Source organism: Punica granatum, chromosome 1, assembly GCF_007655135.1.
Source record: "Punica granatum isolate Tunisia-2019 chromosome 1, ASM765513v2, whole genome shotgun sequence".
NCBI classification, from domain to species: Eukaryota; Viridiplantae; Streptophyta; class Magnoliopsida; order Myrtales; family Lythraceae; genus Punica; species Punica granatum.
Window position 1 is genome coordinate 46,887,366 of NC_045127.1, and position 22,864 is coordinate 46,910,229.

At 40.6% G+C, this 22,864-nt stretch overlaps 2 protein-coding genes across 5 annotated transcripts; one reads left to right on the forward strand and one right to left on the reverse strand.

The window, feature by feature from the left end:
* The first annotated feature begins 7,187 nt into the window (after positions 1-7,187).
* LOC116195360 lies at positions 7,188-8,417 on the forward strand. The gene has a single exon (XM_031524497.1). The coding sequence runs from the start codon at positions 7,329-7,331 to the stop codon at positions 8,208-8,210; it is 882 nt and encodes a 293-aa protein (XP_031380357.1). The 5' UTR covers positions 7,188-7,328; the 3' UTR covers positions 8,211-8,417.
* Positions 8,418-16,318: 7,901 nt separating this feature from the next.
* LOC116215898 (adenine phosphoribosyltransferase 3-like) lies at positions 16,319-20,503 on the reverse strand. 4 transcript variants are annotated; one of them, XM_031551909.1, is made up of 7 exons: positions 20,112-20,503; positions 19,587-19,697; positions 18,954-19,013; positions 17,790-17,882; positions 17,396-17,545; positions 16,886-16,944; positions 16,319-16,737 (listed from the first exon to the last, which is right to left on the reverse strand). In XM_031551909.1, the coding sequence occupies exons 1-7, from the start codon at positions 20,191-20,193 to the stop codon at positions 16,684-16,686; spliced, it is 609 nt and encodes a 202-aa protein (XP_031407769.1). In that variant the 5' UTR covers positions 20,194-20,503; the 3' UTR covers positions 16,319-16,683. The 4 variants fall into 4 exon arrangements, with proteins under 4 accessions (XP_031407769.1, XP_031407605.1, XP_031407847.1 ...); XM_031551745.1 differs by lacking the exon at positions 20,112-20,503 and adding an exon at positions 19,757-20,082 and having other exon boundaries at positions 19,587-19,653; XM_031551987.1 differs by lacking the exon at positions 18,954-19,013 and having other exon boundaries at positions 20,112-20,497.
* Between the last annotated feature and the right edge of the window lie 2,361 nt (positions 20,504-22,864).

Consider the following 22,864-nt stretch of genomic DNA (forward strand, 5'->3'; position numbering starts at 1 on the left):
ATTGGCTCAGAAGATAAGGGTATTAAGGACATTTTACTTGTGAATAATAATAAATTAATAATTACTGTCTCGGGCCTGGCCTTTACATTCTCAAAACTAGGCCCATATACTTTTCCGTTTTGGGCCGATCTGCCCATGAAGACATCAAATTTAGGCTCCATCTTGACAAAATTGTTTTGCTCTTGTGAGAAAATTATTCATGTGCAAATATCTTCGAAAAGGGATCCACTTGCGTTCCTGAGCCTCTTTGTTGAAACTAATCTCGTTCGGACGTTGATTTGGCCTTAATTATGAGGTGATTTCAGTGGGTTTTGAACCTTTACAACCTGTGACATAATTGTTTTGCTTTTTAAAGGAAATTATTCATGCGTTCAAGTATGTTCAAAAAGTAGTACTTTTTCATGTGTTCCGTATCTCGATCTAGCTCAAGCCCATGCCCCTATCGAGCTGCCCGTGGGAGTCTATCGAGCTATCAAGCCATGAGGGCAACTATGAGCTCAACCAACCCGAGAGAGTCAGAGATTTCTGATGACCTGCATCCATTCTTTCGGAGACCTACCAAGAGTCGGGTATGTGGCCCATGACTGAGTTTTATAGCAGTAGTGTCAAATGTCTTTAGAACATGTCGAGTCCCTCGACGGTCTGGGATTGCTATATATAGTTTTACCAGTCATTCGGGGTGCGTAGAGAGTCCACTTAATACAAGTTCGCCCAAAACGAATGGCTACCCGTGTTTGTGTTTGGGCCTGCCTGCATGAATTGTTCATGCCAATGAATTCATCCATCGTCATGTCCAATGCAAGGATTCCACCAATTTATCATGATCATGACATTGCAGTGTCCGGTCAAAATCTCAAAGCCCTCCCCTATGCTTGATTGATGGGCAAACCCTGACATTTGGACGACGTCTGAGCAAGTTATTTCCAAATTCGTTAATGCAAAGTCAAGGATTTGTTAAGTCATGGGCATGGGGGGCAGTTTCCGCTGCATTTATGTCCATTCTAAATGAGGGAAAATTGGGGTTCCAAGGATCAGACCAGAACGATATGAATATCCATTATTAATTGAACATTTATGAGGCCTTTTGTTTTAGCCTTCTAGGAGAGGAGAAAGATTGAGCATTTAAGTTGGGTTTGAACTTGAAATTATTTCCCTTTGTCCGTAGGGGCATTGAATTGAATTTAATTGATCACTTCTCTGGTCAAATCGTCGATTTTCAGCAAAGAAAATATTAAGATATATATCCTACCGAAAAAAAGAAGAAGAAAAATACTGGGTCTTCCTCCTCGTATCTGCCCGTAGCATAAATTTAGACATGACCCGAGAAAAGGGTTCAAACCAATGGTACTCATCCTTAACCTGAAACTGAGAAATCCTAAATTCGAGAAAGTTATAAAGTGGCCGTATATTTTTCTTTTTTTACTCACTATTAAGCCCCATGAACTTCCTTACAACAAGAAAGAAAGTACTCAATACCCTAACGTACCAAAAAAAAATTAAGTGATATTAACACATTAAGGTAGTATGTGGTAGTTCCAATCAAAAGTCAAGAAAAATATAACAGAAATAAGTATTATTGACTTTACACGATAATGTGTTAGACACAGAATGAAGAGTTGCACGCTACAATGGAATGTGTTAGTCTCAGACTCAATTAATATTTTCTCCAAAGTACCAATGGTTCCATTTGCGTGGAAAGCATGAATGAAAAATTTCAGCTTGAAAGCACAAATGGCTGGTCCAGATAGAAAATTTTCACCATTTGTAAGTGGACTTGCAATATGGAGGTTCGGAACACACTAGTTGCACTTCATCAGAACGATGTCCGAGCAAGAAATAGTTTTAGTCAATAGACCGACCGCAACCCATGATCTCTCACAAAAAAAAAAAATCAGCATGATATTGTTGTGGTCCTACATCACGGGACTGTCTAAATGCTGCGAGGCCTAAGTTGCACACGGCACAACCTATGGCACCTAGCACATATTGGTCCCATAATTGTGCACGCATAGAGGAATTATTAGTCAAATTATTTTGTCATGAAAGTGAAGGTGGGCATGTCCTATGGGTAACCAATGGCTATATTGCGATTTTGAAAAGAGAGTATAGTCAAAGAGTCCTGAAGACAGAAGGCACGTAGTAGTCAGATTGAGAGGGGGGAATTGGATCTTAAGCTGGATTCTTTTCAAAGGGACAAACAAAAAGAAAGGACTCCCTGATCATTCTCTTTCAGAAATTCTTTACCTTTTACAGCAAAAACTGATCAAACCCCCAGTGAATAATGTGGCTTTTTTGAACGTTGAAATTTTGATTTCATGGATTCTCTAAACTACCCAAAGAAGCATAGAACAAACCCTTGGACATTCATGTTGTGGTCCAAAGTTTCTCATCATCACCTAGTCTTTTTCGGGTGAAATCGACCGACATAAGTGGATACATAAAGAAATACGTTGACGTTGAGATGCCGAAGAGTGAAATCATATAACTTAGAAAAGAAAAAGTTTTATCCAGTGACCGTTTGAATCAGTCGAAGATATATCTCAAGCAGCTCGGCAAAAAATCTTGACAACAGGCCCAAATTGCATCCCTGTACAAGAATTTTTTTTTAATATTACAAAAAAGGTACATGAATCTGATATAATGAAAAGAAAATCATAATTCTGATATAACTAATAAAGTGACATTGATAATCCCATTACGAGAATCAAACCTGCAATCCTTTGGGTGACATGTAAAAGCGTGCGTCGACCCGCTATATCCTCTTTCTCATGTGGAAGATTTGAATGCATAGGAAGATTAAATTCATCAATTTGCAATTGGTAATCTTCGTAACTCTGATCGTACAATTAGTATATAGTAACCGCAACAGTGCTGACGTTCTGAAATAATTATGCACGAAAATAAGAACATATCAACCAATAGCGGACAACAAAATTCTTGTTTTTTTTTTTGAACTTTTTGTCGGGCAAAAATTTAGATTGTATAATCTCTAAAAAGCTTTTTGGGTTAATCACAATAATGACAGCAACTACAATTGTGGGAGTACGGTAAGGCTTGGAAACTTATTACGTGGAAGAAAGCAAAAGGGGCATGCATGGATTTTGGGTTAATGCAAAGAGATGAGAAATGGAGGGAGCACGCCAGCATTAGCTGCAACCTGCAAGATCCTGCCCGGTTCCCGGAGAGTGAAGGCGTGACGCTGTGAGTGGCCAAAAAAGGCTGGCAAAATTCCACCACTTCTTTTTTTTTAACCATTCCATATTTCCATGGACTCCTTTTTCCTTTTCCCTCATATGCTTTTTGTTTTTTCTCTACTTCTAAGGAAGCGAGGTTCATCAAAGAGGATTTAGTACAGCGTTATACGTATTCACTTAGTAATAAAGAAATTATAAATTCGATGTTTACTATGAAACTATCTGTATCTTTTTATTAACTGTTAAAATTTTTATTTTATTTTATAACTTAAAAAAATAAATGAGACTTGTGATTTGAAAAATGCCGATAAAAGAGACTGTAAATTTCAAACGCGCTACGTTTACGAGAGTTACTGCAAAAAATAATTTATTGCAAACAATCAGCATTTCGCAAACATGCGATCGTTAGTTGAGGATTGTGGCTATCCTGAGTTGAGATTTTATTCATCAGCATCATCAAAATCTCGACCTTAGTCGCATACAAGATTTCTATTCGCCTTGTAATACGCATCTGCAAGAAGAGAAAAAAAAAAAAAGAAGATCAAATTATGAAAGAAAATGGATCGCATTCAAATTGTTATTTTTTCAAACATATGGGACGTCTCCGCATCAACTACGTTGTCTGAAGTTTTGAACCGCTTTGGGTTCAATGTCCCAGATAAATATAATCATTAAAGTATTCGCACATTTCGATATTATTGTCTCTTCTCTAGCTAGTAATTATAACAAAGCCATTATCCCAATACAAAACAAATATAAATTATACATTAACATTTGCTCCAATTTGTTCTTTGAATTGTTTAATTAAATATCAGTGTTGTTTTTTTAAGTTTTTATTATCTGAATATCTGCCACAGTTTCCATTCTCCTTCTGTTCTTGTTCTTCTATTCCCATTTGCCAGTGCTCAGACTCCCATAAAACTATAAAAGATTCCTTCTCATGATCCCTTTATCCCCATTTTGTTATATTATATATACTCTTTTGTTTTGTTTAATCCACATTGGGAATTAGATTCGAATAATAATTAAACAAATTCTTATAATGTTGTGATGTCAATTGACATACATATCCCCGGCCCGCTGCCCGGGTCGCCATAAGGCGTAGGCCTACACATTACGCACATATAATTCGATCGTATAATGCTTAAAGAATAATCTATATCCTATACTATCCTAGTTTCCCGACGGATCGGTTACCGCTCGATTAATTTCTTTCAAGATAAGTAACGTGGGACCGAAGCTTCAGGTATGGAGGTCCATTCAAACTTTCCTCCTGGGACATTTCTTCAGCAGGATCACATGCCCACATAAAAAACCATAATAAACGAAGAGATAGGGCATATTCATCGAAATGGAAGAAAAGAAGGGGCTTGCACAAACTACTTTGTTTCCTGAAATACTCCACATTGACCAATGAAAGTTCGGAAAATTTTGTTTGCAAGTGTTGCTTTTTTTCAGTTATCCGATATTTAAAATTTAATCATCAGTCACTTGATCTAATCACGAAGTGTTTATAGTAAAATTTTCGAACTAATCATGCACTGCACGTAAAATAAAGTGCAGTTTGTAAACTGCATCACACATCGCTGTTATTTCCAAATGTTGCTTTGACATCACGGTGCAACATAAGACGACAGATGCACCAATTCAAAGAGGAGTTAGATGGGCGCAGAGAGAGACGAAGGGGGCGTTTATTAGAAAATGACTTGACAATGTATATTTAGGTGCTTACCCAACTTTCGTGTCGGGAATTTATGAAATTTGTAAAAACATTGCTGTCTTTGGCTAGCTCAATTTATAAGAGGCTGAAAGCAACCCGGCCCCATTATTTTCAGGCTCAATTTGTCAGGACAGATCTGGTCATCGATTGATGACACCAAGATGAGATCCAACATAACTACTTGAATGTATATGTAGATTAAAAATAATAAACTCCATGTGATTCACCATAAATTTAATATGAATACGCGTTCGGTATATATACAGTTTGCTATAGAGTTTTTTTTTTGGGTGAGTAGGAGTACCTTATTTAGAACTGCCATAAGATGGAAAATGCGATCTCTATATATAATACAGCTTGAAGGTATATTAGAACTTCCATTAAAAATTGAATATATGAAAGATATATATTTAAAAATCTCCAATTTTAATCCTAATAATCTTTTTAAGCCATATTAAAATAGGATTTTCGGGATTAAAATAAACAACAATGAATTATTTCTTAATCAAGCAAATTCTTTAGTTAACTACCAAATGATCTTATGATTTAAACCTAATAAGAGGACTTGGGTATAGTCACGCTATACAAAAATCGAACATGAAGCTTGATTTAGATTATTAGATGAGAGCATGTGTCATTACATTATATCTTCTTTCTCATCTTATGATCTTTTTTCTTAACTGAAGCTATGATAGAAAGTGAATACAAAGATATATCCCAAAATAATTGAACACATGAGGGAGAATTTGACCCATCCACCAAGGGAAAATTAGCTAAAAAAACGTGGAGATAAATTAATTGCCTAGCTAGCTATGGTGGTTGATACTATATATATGTATATATAAACATATAGGTGCTTATAATAACTGTATTTCACATGTAATGCATAATCTTTATCGATCATGTCTAAAAATATTATGCTGGCTATTATATAGAATTAGTAAACCAACTTATAAAAGGTTCGAACATATTTAATCTACTTCTCGTTATTAATCATAAAAAAATCTTATAAGTAAAAAATATACTGGAGCCCTTTATTTATAATGCAAGATTTTCAAATTAATAATCAGTAATTTCATATTGACCGACCATTACAAAAAGGATATGAATTATATATAGTGTAGAATTTCGACCAGGTGTATATTGTCGAAACGACAAACTGAGCCAGAGAAGAAAACAAAACTACAATCACATTCATGACCAGGCAGCTCTCTAACTACTCTGCCGTGAGATTTTGGCAGAACCAAAGCAGACATATTACCATAATAAATTTCACGCCTTTAGTCTCACAGACGTAATAATGAAATTTTGTTCCCTCAAATTGATGAAATCTCTTGTTCATACTCGGGCAGTAAAAAATCAAATGTAATTTCTAGTAACAGATCGTCGAACAAACCAGTAATTTGAACGACTTATTTACGCACAAGTTTCAGTAAAATTCGAATTTAAAGCTATAAGGGGTTGAGTCAATTGTTATTGTTGTGAATTACAAACCAAATTATGCTAGTTGGTGTAGCCTTCCTTTATTGAGTTGATCAGATTCAAATAGAACAATGTTAACATAATCTTTTCTTGGCCTAGTTGATATTTGGAAGTAAATTGGCTAATTCAGATTTGGGCCGGGCCATTATACAAAAGTTAAAACTCTCTTAATTATCGAACTTTTCTCATTTACAAAATTTGAATTCAAAACCTTTCTTAAGTGGAAGAAATGATTACCACATGAATCAATTCACGTATATTAAATATTTGGAAGAGATTCCTCTTGCAAATTCGGATATGGAGCATTAGTTACTCTTAACATGTGCATTTTCTAAGATTTGAATTCATGTTCTTCTCTTCTTACATTTTTTTTCTCTTTTTAATTTAAAAAGAAACTATACTAAGAGAGAGGTTCATGAATTTAATATGCGTTAAATATTTTTTTTTTTTGGATCGCGTTGATTATTTTTCGATTATAAAAGAGGCTCAAATGTCTAACACAATAAAATAAAAATCATAATAACTAAAAAGAGACACGAATAATTTCACAGTAATTAATAAATCAAAATTTTTTTTATTATCAGGCGAAACCATCCGTTGCTGTATTACGCCATTTTTTTTATTCTGAACTTGCAATACAATGCGATAATATAATTTCACCGTGTATTTCTGTCCAATGAGGAAAGAAACAAAAGTACACGTGGGCACAGCTTAGAAGGGCAGTCTCGTCACTTCATGCATTCACGTAGGCTGGAGCGAGCCCTCATTTAATATCGCGCCATGTCCTCTGCTCTTCTCTCCATTTCCTTCCTTCTCCTCACAGACATGAGAGACCAAACCGATACCGAACAGTAGAGAGAGCTAGACACAGAGGTTCTATCGGAAAAGCTCTCCGCGCGAGGATTGGGTCGGGTTGTGAGGTCGACCCGTTAATGGCTCACGGTTGGGTCAAGTCGTTGCAGTGCAGAGCAAGAGCCTTCGAAGACGTCCACGTCCCGAGCCCGCGGAGGGCGGTCCCCCCCGCGGCCGCCTCCTCCAGCTGCCGGAGCAGCTCTCAGGCCATCAAGGACGTCGTCGACACGGCCAGGCAGAAGTACCGGAGGCCCAAACCGGGCCAACGGACGTTGCCATCGCCGGCGCCAGCCTGTCCCAAGCCCAAGAATTCTCCCAAGACAGAGCTCCGCCCGCCGTCGTCGGCCCTGCCCCTCCTTACGCCGGCCGGCATACTCTTCCCGGCCCTGACGGAGCTCCCCGAGGGGCACCCCTCACGCCGAGTGGTGGAGATTATCTTCCACACGAGCTGGGGCCCGAAGGCGTTCTCGGGCCGGGTCGAGATCATATTCAAGGTCCAGAACGGGCAGAGGGCGACGGCCCGGTTTGAGGAGTACCGTGAGACGGTGCAGTCCCGCGCAGGGCTCGTGTCCAGTGGCAGCACGTGGGAGGACGACGCCCGGTGCATTGCGGACGGGAACGAAATGATGCGGTTCCAGAGCGTGGGGCCCATGCCCCTTGGAGACGCAGCCCACAACTACCCCGGCGCGTGGGGGTGCCTACAGCGGGGCAAGGTGGCTGCAATCTGCACGTACTCAGGGAGCGGACAGGCCCACGAGAGTTCCGAGGTCACAGGCAGGCCAGGCAGGAGGGCAATGCTGGTCTGCCGGGTCGTAGCGGGGCGGGTGGCAAAGCGAGCTGGCATAGACCCATATCTTGAGAGCCGGGTCGGGTTCGACTCGATGAGTGGGGACAACGGGAACCTGCTCGTGTATGATTCTCGCGCCGTGTTGCCTTGCTTCCTCATTATCTACAGATTGTAAAAAGCTATAAATTTATAAATTTTTCTCATTTTCTTTGGCAGATTTTATTTTTCTTTTATTATCTGATTGTAGGTAGGTCCTTTTTAATTTTTTCCTGTTATTCTTAACACGAATTTTACTCTCTCTTTTTTTGGGGTTTATTATGTGATTGCCAGGGAAATTAAAATGTGGCTGATGAATGTCAAAATTTTACTAATCTCTTGTTCATGAATGTTGTTTTAGGATTACAAACCAGTTTTTGAGTCGTTGGAGCCGTTTCAGTGCATTAACTATGATTTTGAAATGAATTCAATTAATTTTTGTGCGTTATAACTTTTATTTTTGGGATCAATGGTGCGTTATCAATTTGTTTGGATGAATTTATAAGTGACTCGGTTCAATTCTGGCTTCTTAAAAGATTTTCGTTTTGAATTCATTTGAAAATTTTCTTAGTAAATATTTAAATTTAAAGATGTTAGGAAAAATCCACAGGGCCCATCCGCAACCCAAAAGCTTAAGCCAATGGGTTGCTAGACCATTATCTCTTATAAACCTATGGATTTCCTCTCAATTTTTACATGTGGGATTACTTCCATCACCCGCTCTCATCATTCTCCATATAGGAGAGAAACCGGCCCAACAATTCCCCCCCATTCTCGACTATATGGAGGACTTCGAGCCGGGTTTTTTACTTCCGAACTCGGATACCAATTGTTAGGCCCTTACCATTCTCCATATAGGAGAGAAAACCGGCCCAACAATTCCCCCCCATTCTCGACTATATGGAGGACTTCGAGCCGGCCTTTTTACTTCCGGACTCGGATACCAATTGTTAGGTCACGGCCCAACAATTCCCCCCATTCTCGACTATATGGAGGACTTCGAGCCGGGCTTTTTACTTCCGAACTCGGATACCAATTGTTAGGCCATTCACTAGCCACGAGTTCCATACTCGGGCCTTGGCGCAGTGTGGGTTTCCACGCATAGCGTGTGCACTTCTCCAGGATCATTACCTTGGGCTCTGATACCACTGTTAGGAAAAATCCACAGGGCTTACTTGAGACTCGGGCCCATCCGCAACCCAAAAGCTTAAGCCAATGGGTTGCTAGACCATTATCTCTTATAAACCTATGGATTTCCTCTCAATTTTTCCATGTGGGATTACTTCCATCACCCGCCCTCATCATTCTCCATATAGGAGAGAAACCGGCCCAACAAAAGACACATTTGATTGTATTAAGCTCCTATTTGAACAAAGAACGAACGAAGACCTTGACATTCTTTCTTGAAATCGAGCCACAAAGTACAACATTCAAACGATAGACCGGTATCTTTGGGAGGTTGATCACATAGGACCAATTAAGGTTAATGCACGCATAAAAATGATCAGAAAATTCCATGAAGCTAAAATTAACGTTTGACATAGTACTGAAAAGCCTCACCTCAAGAGCGCCAGAAGTGCATGGATGGCCCCGAATGACCAAGTTGAAGATATTGAGTAGCACAATCTATAATTAGGCGAAGCCAATCCAAGCGGCATAGCATAATCGCATAACTTCATTAATGTAATACCAAATCCTAACCTAAAACAGTTGACCGCTCATCATACCTTTAAGAACATCCATGAGCAAAAGAAGTTTGTCCATTCACGTACGGTCTAGGAAACATAGAACGACATCTTTATTCCTAATTTCCGGAAACCTCAAACAATCGATTACACGTATATGCGTGAGAACATCTATGCAGAACTACATACATATAGGTTAAGGTTTCAGCTACTGTCATGTTCTTAACTTCTGCCTCTGACACTTTGCTTAAAGATTGATTAAGTACAGATTAAAAGCGGAGGTAACGGAGAGCGTACGGTGACTGAACGGCTTCATCCCGATATGTTCACCTTTCTCCCTTTTTATCCACGATCGATGAGACTGCCACCGATAATGCTCCTCTCGTTTTACGACTTTCTTTGGAATATCCACTTCTACTTTTATCACCAGCAGAAAGAATGTGACCACAGTGGAAAGGAAAGTCGTTCTTTAAGAACCAAACGAAGCACTACTCTTCTTTTATGTCTTTTGTGATTTACAAGTTTGGCATTTTTTAATGTTTGTGCCATTCCGTCGGGGCATGCTTGGCCTGCCAGTCTTGTAATAGATTAATGTTGGATCATCCAATTGCATCGGCTGCCAATTCCGATAAGATAAGCTGTACCCGAATCAATGAATTATTAGTTCGATAACCAGCCAGGGCATGATCATAGAAAATTCCAAGTTTGTATTGTACTGTACATCAGTCAGTTCAAGGAAAAAGTAACACGAACACCGTGTCGAAACCATACTGGACATAAGTGATAAAAAAAAAAGCTTGGGTTTTGCTTGCATTTCAATCGAACTCGAGACACTTCAAATGAAGATAATCCATGGGACTCTTTTTCTTCGGGCTTTATGTTGATGTCCGAAATCCTCCACCAGCAACTTTTGGGGTATGGCGAATTGCTGCTTAAGCCTTGCTATTACGGGAATAATTATGAGATCCTCATATTCCAAGATTAGCAGAATCATATTTTGTATATTATCGTAGCTAGCTTAATTAGATGATTGTATAATAGGCAATTAGAAATCTTAGCAGCCTTTCCTATTTTTCTTTCCTGGCATTCCACTATATGTATCGGTTATCAGTGATCAATATAATAAGCTTACAAGATTCCTCTTTTTCACATGGTATCAGAGCAGAATTGGGACCATGAACCCTAATATGCTCTAGGGCTGTGAGAGACAGCAATTATCCAAAAGGAGTAGAGATGTCAGGGAAGGGTGTCGACCAGGATTTATTTTCAGTGTATACAGTCAATCCATCAGACTACACAGGTACGAGCTTGATCAATTACAAGCTAAATGGCTCTAATTATCTTACCTGGTCGAGGGCTATGGTCACTGCATTGACAGCCAAGAACAAAGTTGGGATGATTGATGGCACGGTGCCAAGGCCACCGGAGAATGATCCAAACAGGGCGAAATGGGATGTTTGCAATGCCCTGGTGATTTCCTGGATTTTTAACACACTGGAATCGGAGCTTCAATCCAGTGTAGCATGTGCAACAGTGGCACAGGGATTGTGGGAAGACCTGCGAGAAAGATATTCGCAGGGAAATGAAACAAGGATTTACCAATTGAAAGCAGAAATCGGCAATTTGAAGCAAGAAGGGATGTCTGTAACGAAGTATTACTCACGACTCAAAACACTTTGGGACGAATTGGATAATTACCTGGAGATTCCGGCGTGCACTTGCTCTGCCACCAAGTTGTACACGGCGCAAAGAGAAAGGGAGAAGACCCACCAATTTCTGATGGGTCTAGGGTCGGATTTCGCGACTGTGAGGTCTAATGTCCTCAGCCATGAGCCGCCGCACTCCCTGAATAAAGTTTATGCCCTAATTCTGCACGAAGAAAGACAAAATATCGTGACTCAATCTCATGAGACCGCTGCACCAGATGGAGCGGTATTCTTAAGCAGGTTAACAGGGAAACAGGGGAGCGGCGGCGGACACACTTACAGTGGACAGGGGGGCGGAAGAGGCTCGGGAGTGACGAGCAAAACCTGCTTCCATTGTGGCCGCGTGGGTCACATCAAGAGCTCCTGCTGGCTGCTACACGGCTTGCCGGCGAATCTGGATTCGAAGCCGGTGATTGAGAGAGGAGGAGGAACCGGGAAGGGTTTGGCATCTGGAAGAAAAGGAGGAGGAATGAGACTGGTAGGGGGACATCGCGGGCCGGGCCAAAATTCGGGCCAATATAATGGGCTAGGTCAGTATAATGGGTTGCAGGCCCACCAAGCCCAACTGGGACAGCCCAGTGACGGGCAGCACAGACATACAGGCTTACAGGCCCACCAGGCCCAGATTGGGCTGTCCAGATATGCAGGCTTACAGGCCCACCAGGCACAGATTGGGCCATCCAGCAGCGGACTAAACAGGCTGTCACGCCTTTCAGAGTCAGCATTTCAGAAATTACTCGATTTTCTCGATCCCGATGATGACAACATGCCTCCTAATAGCGGTAAAGATTTTATTTCACTGAATTATGCGCATGACTGGATAATTGATAGTGGAGCTTCGAGACACATGACCGGGCGTGCAGATTTTCTTGTTGAGGCACAAGAACTTGTCAAGAAACCGAAAATACATATACCTGATGGAGGAATTCTTAATGCCTGCAGAAGTGGACGAGTTCATATAGGCTCTCTCACTCTTTCGGATGTTTTACTGGTCCCAGAATTTAATTGCAACCTCATTTCCACGTCCCAGTTATCTAAGGATTTGGATTGTTGTGTGATATTTTACACAGATTTTTGCTTGATACAGGACCGCACCACGAGGAAGACGATTGGAGTGGGTGAGCTCCAAGGGGGTGTGTACCATCTACGGCGTGTGGCTATTCGGGAGCAGGCTAATAGAGTCATCAGTGACGAGACAGATGATTTGTGGCACATGCGACTTGGACATCCATCACGACGGATTAAGCTCAATGGTACTAGTTTGGAATCACATGCAGCTATAAATAAAGAATGTGATATCTGTCTTCGAGCTAAACAAACTCGATCCAGTTTTAATCTAAGTATGAATAAAGCTGCTTTTCCTTTCCAATTGATTCACTGTGATTTGTGGGGGCCTTATAAGGTGACGTCTATCTCTGGGGCTCGTTATTTCTTGACGATTATTGATGATTATAGTCGAGCTATATGGTTATATTTGATGCGGGAAAAATCAGAGACGCATCGTCATCTCACCAATTTTTGCAAGTTGGTGAGGAATCAATTTAATCGCACAGTAAAAATAGTGCGAAGCGATAACGGAAAGGAGTTTGTTTCTCGGGATTTGCAGAATTACTTTTCTACCGAAGGAATCATTCATCAAACCTCTTGCATAGACACGCCTCAACAAAATGGGCGTGTTGAGCGGAAGCACAGGCACATATTGAACGTAGCGCGAGCTTTAATGTTTCAGGCGGGGCTTTCAACTGAATTTTGGGGAGAATGTGCTACTACAGCGGCGCATCTGATTAACATAACTCCCACACCAATTCTGGGAGGTAAGAGTCCATATGAGGTATTATTTGACAGACCACCGAATTATTCAAATTTGAGAGTTTTTGGGTGCCTGTGTTATGCTCATGATAGGCCGAGAGATAAAGATAAGTTCAAGCCTCGATCACGCCGATGTATATTTATTGGTTATCCCTATGGTAAGAAGGCTTGGAGAGTTTATGATCTCGAGAGAAATGAAATATTTGTGTCTCGAGATGTACGATTTTGCGAGAGGGAATTTCCATTTTCTGAGCAGATGAATGATTCGGGCAGAAAGGACACCAATTACATTCGTTTTTTTGATACTGAAAGACCTACTCATCGGCCAAGGAGTCAGGGGGAGTTGAGATTTGATAGTTCGGTGGGAAATCAACAGGGAATAGGGAGAGGATTAGATCAGACAGAGTCCAATAATGATCTGAGAGGGGATTCTCCTAACGTTCGAGACGCAGTAGAAATAAGTGAGCCTGAGGCACCTCATATTGAGATGGAGAACGATGAACGGGTATTACGGCGCTCCGATCGACATAAATCTGCACCGAAGTATTTGGAGGATTTTGAAGTACATATTCACACCGCTTTACACACCCCCCTCGGCTCATCTGCTCCATCAAAATCCTCAGGTACGGGACATTCTATAAAGCAATATTTATCTTATTCTGCTGCCTCTAATAAGTATCTTGCGTATGTAAATGCTTTGGATTCGGAGGTAGAGCCCTCGTCTTATCATGATGCAGCAACCCATTCACGATGGAGGCAAGCTATGGCGAAAGAGATTGCAGCATTGGAGTCCAATGGGACGTGGACTATTGAATATCTGCCTCCGGGAAAACGACCAATCGATTGTAAGTGGGTGTACAAGATTAAACGACGGGCAGATGGGAGCGTAGAAAGATACAAGGCGCGACTTGTTGCGAAGGGGTTCACTCAGGTAGAAGGAGTGGATTTTAATGAGACATTTGCACCTGTAGCAAAATTAGTCACGGTAAGATGTCTTCTAGCTGTCGCTGTCGCAAAGGGGTGGGAGATACACCAGATGGACGTTAATAATGCATTTTTGCATGGAGATCTTGATGAAGAAGTTTACATGCGCCTACCACCTGGATATTCTTCTCAGAGATCAGGTGTGGTATGCCGTCTCAGGAAGTCGCTTTATGGGCTAAGACAAGCTTCACGTAACTGGTATGCCAAGCTTGCGGATGCGATGCGACATTATGGGTTCCGGCAGTCAGGAGCGGATCATTCTCTATTCATATTTAATCGCGGCAATATCTTCCTTGCAGCCTTAGTATATGTTGATGACATTCTTGTGGTTGGGAATAATCAAGAGCAGTGTACATGTTTCAAGCGATATCTCAATCGGTGTTTCCGCATAAAGGATCTGGGACCAGTTAGTTATTTTCTTGGGATTGAAGTGACCAGAATGGAGTCTGGGTTATTCCTTAATCAGAGGAAGTATGTGCTTGACATACTCCAGGAATGCGGGATGCTTGGTGCGCGACCATCCACGTTTCCGATGGAACAACATCATCGGTTGACAGCAGATTCGGGAACTCCCCTTAATGATCCTAGTAGGTATAGACGACTAGTTGGTCGTCTAATTTATTTGACGATCACACGACCGGAACTCTGTTACCCGGTTCATATTCTGTCACAGTTCATGCAGGATCCACGGCAAGACCACTGGGATGCCGCGATGCGGGTACTTCGTTATTTGAAACAATCGCCAGGGCAGGGAATCTTTCTTCGGCCAAGCTCATTGGAACTTGAAGTATATTGTGATTCGGATTGGGCCAGTTGTCCTATGACACGTCGTTCAGTCACGGGATATTTTGTAACATTGGGAGGATGCCCCATCTCCTGGAAGACAAAGAAACAACCAACAGTGTCTCGTTCTTCGGCAGAAGCGGAATATCGAGCTATGGCTGGGGCAGTTAGCGAAGTCTTATGGCTCCGAAGTTTACTACATTCTCTTGGAATCAATTATTCTGCGCCTACTCGACTATTTTGTGACAATCAAGCTGCTTTACATATCGCAGCTAATCCAGTGTTTCACGAGCGAACGAAGCACATAGAGATAGATTGCCACTTCGTTCGTGAACATATTCGGTCTCACGTGATCAAGACTTCTCACGTTCCGACAAGGCTGCAACTTGCAGATATCTTTACGAAAGCTTTAGAGCGAGACCGGTTCTGCTTTCTCTTGAGCAAGTTGGGCATTCGAGATCCTCATGCTCCAACTTGAGGGGGAGTATTACGGGAATAATTATGAGATCCTCATATTCCAAGATTAGCAGAATCATATTTTGTATATTATCGTAGCTAGCTTAATTAGATGATTGTATAATAGGCAATTAGAAATCTTAGCAGCCTTTCCTATTTTTCTTTCCTGGCATTCCACTATATGTATCGGTTATCAGTGATCAATATAATAAGCTTACAAGATTCCTCTTTTTCACACTTGCCGTTGGGTCCAAATAAGCAGCAAGGCTTTTCTCATCTTCTGAGATAAATATCAAAGAGAAATATAATTTGAAAGGTCGGCAGGGGTGGAGATGTTACATCGTCGCCATCATCATGTCGGTTTCAATGCTTAGTCGGTTTAAATTTCCATAATCCGTTCAATTTCTTCGGTTAGATTTCTACTTCCAGCTTATATTATGTTCCAAACTTTGTTCACAAATATTGACTCATTGCTTCACCAAGAGGCAATCAGTGGGAATAGGAGATCAGTTTGGGCCAACTCATGGCTTGTCCGTCGGGGAAGAATGGGCCCTAACCCATCAACCACTTACTTCAGACCGAGTCTGTCCGAACAGCGCGAATGTTAGGACAGTCCCGTACACATCGGCAGCCATTGTTACTATTAGCATTTTTTTCCCCCGCGAACATGTCCTAATAGCACACAGGATTCGGCAACAGTTTTCCTCGAAGTTGGACAACGTGTTTCGGGAAGTTGAAGATCAACAACTCCTACAAAATAGCCGATGCCTGGTGGCGAAATCTTGAAAAATTGGATTCATACTCCTTCAGGTGGCAGTGTCTCAAATATTTAAGGGAGTCAAATTGTATGATATCATATGATGACAACTTCGAGATAACACTGATCGAGTGAGATCGATTGTCCAGTGGATCGAGTGTTTTGTCGTACACGGCTAAGAGCAAAGGTCCAAACCTTAAATGGATTCCCGGGCAATTTTACAATTTTTTTTTTCAATATTCCAATCAAATGGAAGAAGAAAAATGAATCTCGAGCCAGCATCTCCCCTTTCCATTGCACTATACCGAGTCTCCCAACCACCAATCAAGGCCTTTCCATCGCTTGCGAAAGGAGAAAAAGAGCGGATTTGGTTAATAAGTAGAATATCTTCAATGCATATCGCGAATTTTTCAAGACAGTCATCTCGAGGATTCAGTGGGATTCCACAAGCACGTAAAGCGGCTTCCCGTTCAATCTCTCACGACCCTGGAGTTAAGAAAATGACGTTGCTATTAAGAAAGCAGTAGGAGGTATAAGAAAACTCATCTAAGGCCGTAGCATGCAGAAAGAGAAATGGAGAGATGTATGCTCAGATCATAAGATGAGAATTTGAGTCAGTAAGGAGAGTGCATACCTTCAGGTCCGGTAGTTCGATAACACAAGCACACTCAACTACGTGAGCTCCGACACGCTCTAAGAAAGGACATCAGTTTAAAGATGAGAAATTGCACGTAATCATCAGAGTGGCAAATTTTGTTAACTAAAAACACACATTCTGTCTCCATTTTTTCGGTGTGACCCTTGATATGCGGAAGCCCAAAGCCCCGACTAATCCAATCGAGCCAGGTCGGCCTACTAAGGGATAAAGCTCTCCCATGTGGAATTTTACATTATAGGTCAAATGAGGCAACTTATTAGTTGGTTCTCAAGAACTGGTAAAGAACATTCCTGTTTCACAGTTTGTGCTGTTAAACGAAGCGAATGTAATGAAAAAGCACATATTGGCCATCAGAGTAGTGTTGCGTTATAATCAAACCCACTTTCCCTATCCTTTGCTCTTCAAGAAGAAAACTATAGAAAATCAGAAAATTAGTTAACAGCCTCAGAGAACCAAACGGAAGGGACAACACAGAGGAGGACTCACCAAGTAAATTCATAGCAGCGCACAAAGTGCCACCAGTGGCAATCAAATCATCCACCACCAAAGCCCTTTCTCCAGCTTTAACAGCTCCAACATGCATCTGAAGACAATCCCGTCCGTACTCGAGAATGTACTCTTCCGAGATAACTTCACCTGCCACAACATGGGATCCCTCTTCATATATTAACACAATATAATCATGAATTCGGTTAATACAATCTTTGGCCGTTGCAGTATAAAACTGTCAGAAGCTGATACTGAGATTGGACTATATTGCATCTCAAAGCCTCATCCATGCTTACTACTTGATACTTATTAGGTTAATGTGCCAGATATATGGTGATATTATTGAGCTTTTGCCACAATAGTTAAGTGTACGTATTAAGAGATGAGATACCAGGTAGTTTCTTTGGCTTTCTCAAAGGGACAAACTTTGCCCCAGTTGCAAGAGCAATGGGAGGACCGAATATGAAGCCTCGAGCCTCTATCCCTGGTCATAAAAGAGAGCAAAACCGGTTCAACCCCACATGACAAACATTACAGAAAGGACGATTTCTATCAATTATTGCAAAGTTATCTGCAACACGACCTACGTCTGCATCTCTTGGTAATTTGACATAATTGTTTATCATGCTGTTAGGACTCAAATTGATACGACCCAGTTGACATGACCCCTCATCAATCGATAGCTCAAAACACAATTAATGATACAATATTGATTCAGAAAGCGACCATTGTAAACATTTCAGTAAACCCACATGGCCTCATGTTTAAATTAGCATATCACATATCAAGGGTAAAAATCATGTTTCCTGGTAGCGGAAAGGTTGACTAGAATCTGAAAACCTTGAGCTTTAAACGGATTTTAGAAGATTGGCAAGTTGAGGGATTTCAAATGCTTCCTGCCTAACCTTGGTTTATTACTAAATTACTGACTATACCCAACATAGTATACCCAGTGCATTAAAACAAATAGATGAACAGGACAGTGCAAGGATTGATACAGTCAAATAAATTGATAAACACATTGATCAGAGTTGTTAACGAATAGGATATTCAGAAGTTTCAACTGGTGGTGTTAGCAGCATAACACCACAAGAAGAAGGAGAATATTTAAAAAATAGAAGAAAAACAGAGAGCTGAAAAGTCAACCATTTTCAGGTTGACATCAGCGTGGTTCACATTAACAATGTGGGCAACCACTCATTATCAGACCAACCACCCGAATCGGATCCCAGCACATGCCCACAATCACACACACACACACACACACAGAGGGCAAATATGAGCCGCTCAATAAACTTCATATAAGGCAATAAGTAGCACAGCCCAACATAAATATTAAAAAGGGGAAAGAGAGAGCATAGAAGCCCCACAAAAAACTACCGTTGCCTATAGTCAAATGATTAATCACTACACAGAAAACAAACCCACAAAACCAAGCAATGAGGAAGGCCCTCAGTCTATATATATCCATCCACTTGTGGCTTATCACCGTTGCTGTTTGATGAAAAGAGTGGTCAAAGAAAATTGGAAAAGAAGCTATTGAAATGGAGCATTCCTGCCAGAGATTCTGTTATTGGAAACTCCAAGGTTGGGTTTCGATCCTCGCCTGCACGTGCTGAACAGTCGAGGACAAATAATTATAGTTCATATTAAAATCTAGCGGGACCAAATGGTCCACATTCAAAGGCAGACAGAAAAATTCCTGGCGAACGAAAATTGGGCAGTCAGATGCCCCAGGTCAAATCTGTGCCATGAGAAGCACCTACTAGGGTTCGTGGGAACAGCAGTGGGCCCGAAAACTCCTTAGTTCCTCTTGCCCAGATATGTTCCACAAAGCTCAAAAATCCATCAACAAGTCGAAATTTATAAGTGAAATGTGCCGGTGTTGAGTATAGTTCCACATTAAACACGAGATCAAAGAGCACCTATGATGCTGTTAACTCGTCAACACGAACCGACGGTATTGAGCAAAAGAATAGCAACATGGCAACTTTAAACAGTCCCAAATCTACTTTCTTCTCCACATGTGCCCCATCCTTAAACCAGCTGAGAAAGAGCACTTGCTAGTTGATAAAAAGTTCCACAAGAAGATGAAAATCTTTAAGCATCCCTCCACCAGAAAAGGCCGTGCTATTTGTTTCTTGGGATCTTACTTTTTAATCTTTTACCTTCTTTCTTAATACTATACCTGCAACAACCGAGATGTTCTTGTCCTTGTACCTCTCCACGAACATATCTACCGTGTCTTTGAAGGCCTGTGGATCCAGCAACAGCGTTGTGATGTCTTGAAACATTATACCTGCCATTTTTACACTTGCATATTGAAGAAAAACCAAACAGCTACAGACAGAAAAGTACACCCAAACTCAAGATGTTATTCTTGCATGACGCTTTCGCTCCGAAGAAGCTCTCAACTTTTGGTTGAATTCCAAAGGAAAATGAAGAAAGAGCAGAAGGTGCACTAGAAAGCAACTCCCATTTTCCCAGTTTCGGGTTACCCGACAACAAAAGGCTCTTTTTCTTTTTTCTTTTCCTTATCTCCATTAAGAACGATAACATGAAAATTAAAACCATCTTTACGTCATAAAGGTCCTGACTTTAAGGAAAATTCACTTGAAGAAAACTTAGAAAAGGAATGTGAGGTTATAGGAGCGACGTTTCGTTCCAGCTCTGTCGGGTGAAAAGGGTAGAAGAAGAAGATGATGATGAAGACCTGGTTTTGGGAAATCGGGGACGACCCGGATGCTCCTTTTGATGCGGGTGACACGAGGATCCTCGTCCTTGTACGCCGACATTGTCTGTTGTTTCTTGGAGAGCTGCCCCTTCTGTTGAAATGCGACCGGACGGAGAGGAGGACGGAAACGGCGCCCCAACAGGGCAGTTCTCCTTCGTCTCGCCGGGGAAGAGAATTTTGAGCTCTCAGCAACTTTGCTTGAATTTGAGCGTTGATTTATATACAAAAATGGCAGAAGTAGAGAGAGAGAGAGAGAGAGAGAGTGATGAGATTTTGGACTTTGGAGTGTGTCCCTGTTCTTCTTTGTGGGTCCCTCCCTCGCTCTTCCTGCTGCTGCGGAAGGGGGAGAGAGGTCTCGCCCGCTGCAATGAGAGAGACAACGGTGGAAAGAGAAGGTGAAAAAACACAAGAACAAAAGTACCAAATAGAATCATAATGTTTAGGAATTTTTTTCCCATTAAAGCCAAAACATTCGTAAAATATCTATATACACATAAAAAAGTTAAGATGAAATTTGGGAACGTGCTACGTAAAACAAAATAATTTATTTGTGACCTTTCTGGTCATGCGTCTCATCATTATATTGCCATATTACTGATGAAGTTGGAAAGGCGTCCACTCAATGAAGAATATAGTCATATATATATAGTCGATGGACCTTAAGTATCGACTTTTGAACATCTAATGAAGAAGTAATTTCACTTAAAGAACGACTTACTACCAGTAGCCATACCAAATCCGTATAAAGAACGATATGAATTATAAAAAAAAAAACAGAGAGAATGCCTATTTTAAGATAAAGAAGTAATGAAAATAATAGGAAAGAAATGGTTCCGTTATATTGAATTCAATCCAATAGATTTATCCCGCACACCTTTCATCTACTTTTAATACAGCATTTTGCAATTTTTTAATATTGTTCACATATCATATATTTAAACACTAATTTCTAAAATTAAACATTAATATATGAAATTAAAGAAAAAAAACTTAATGAAGAAAACACTCGAAAGAGGGGTGGTGGCCAGCCTAGCCGGCGGCCACCATACCCCAACACCATATTTTCGGCCACCTTAGAGGTCGTCGGCAATCTTAGAGGAGGCCAATAACCCAAGGTGAGGTGTTGTTGCCACCAACAAGCTCAATCACCGCCCTACTCGGGTGTCTGCATTTATGGCCTTTTTTACCCTTTTTTTTTTAATTCCAAAGTTAGCTTTTTAATTTTCAATGACAAATTAGCTTTTATTTTAGAAATTAATATTTAAACTTGGAAATTATTTTAAAAAAATTGATATGTAAAAATATTAAAAATTATAAAAAGGTCTTACTCAAACATTCTACGAAACATTATGGTCACAATGAAGCAAAAATAGACGTAATAACTTTAAAGAGAGAGATTATCAAATGTTTTGGTTTTATCTGGTACTTTTATCCAAAAAAAAAAAAGGAAGGGGATAATTCATCCAAAGAGAGGGCTTATCCTCTCCTTTTGGTACTTCCATGCTCCGGGCGCACGAGTGTAGACCCACCAGACAAGTGGGCTGTCACGGGCCGGGACCACACAAGATCTTGGACAAGATCTTTCCTTCGCCCCGAGCCAACTGTTAAATTTGGTTACTTTCTGCATTTCATTGTTTGCGAGAAAAAGCCACTTGGGGTTCTTGCCAGTAGAGGCCACCGTCACGGTTTCGAACTAGAGATCTCGACTAGGAAAGATGAGAGACCTCGACAGCGATCACTACATTCACCACCTTTCAATTCTAGTTCGTCGGCAGCCTCAGTGGCCACACCACACCTAGGGCAATGTGACTTCTGTCTTTTCGTTTCTTTCATTACATAATCAAATGACATACCTGCTTGACATCAACATTAATTATTGATCTTTTATTTCTTCTGTCTGAAAGAAAGGGAGCTTATCCATATCCAGTGATTCTTCCATGCTCCCGGTGTACGAGAATACCTTAAAGTTTGGCGGCCAAAGAACCGGAATCATAATCCTTCATTCGCCCATTATGTGTGAAATATCCATTTCTTTTTCTGTGTAGTTGACTATGTGTTGATACTTAATAATAATGCAAGATATATTTTTTTATTCATAGAAATCTAGTTGTGTTTGGCCTTCTATGCCACAAAAAAAAAATTTCAAAACCAGGCCAAGCAAAACCTCATACTCAAGAACTTGACGCGAAAGTCCATTCCTTTTTTTTTTTATTGCTTTTGTTACAATTCTTTTTTTCTTAACCAGATTGGAATATATGGTTCAGCTGGTTCAGCTGTCACTGAAAGTATGATTGGAATATTTTTGTCTTTAGGATAAAACTATATCTTCGGAATTTTCCTTTTATAGGGCTTATTATAGGGAAGAGGATATGTTTTATTAATTACATCGGGACAAATACTAAATTAATTGTTAATGGAGTGGACGCTGACGTAAAATATTCTTGTATGAGACCTGATCTGTAAGGATATTCGGGTGCATTTCGATGACCTATGCTGGTGCAGCTAGCTTTTAACATATTTTCATAATCTATCTTTAAAAAAAAAGATTTTAGCACATTGACAATTTCTCTAATTTTTGCTCAATTTGCTAATTAATTAGTTTGTTGTTAGGTAATAGAGACAACGATGACAGCTTTGGGATTCTTGGCTGGGGCCTTTCTGCTCAAAAGGACTACGGTATTCACATAGAAATAAATCACATGATAACGCCGGAAAATTTCCGATTTAATCTA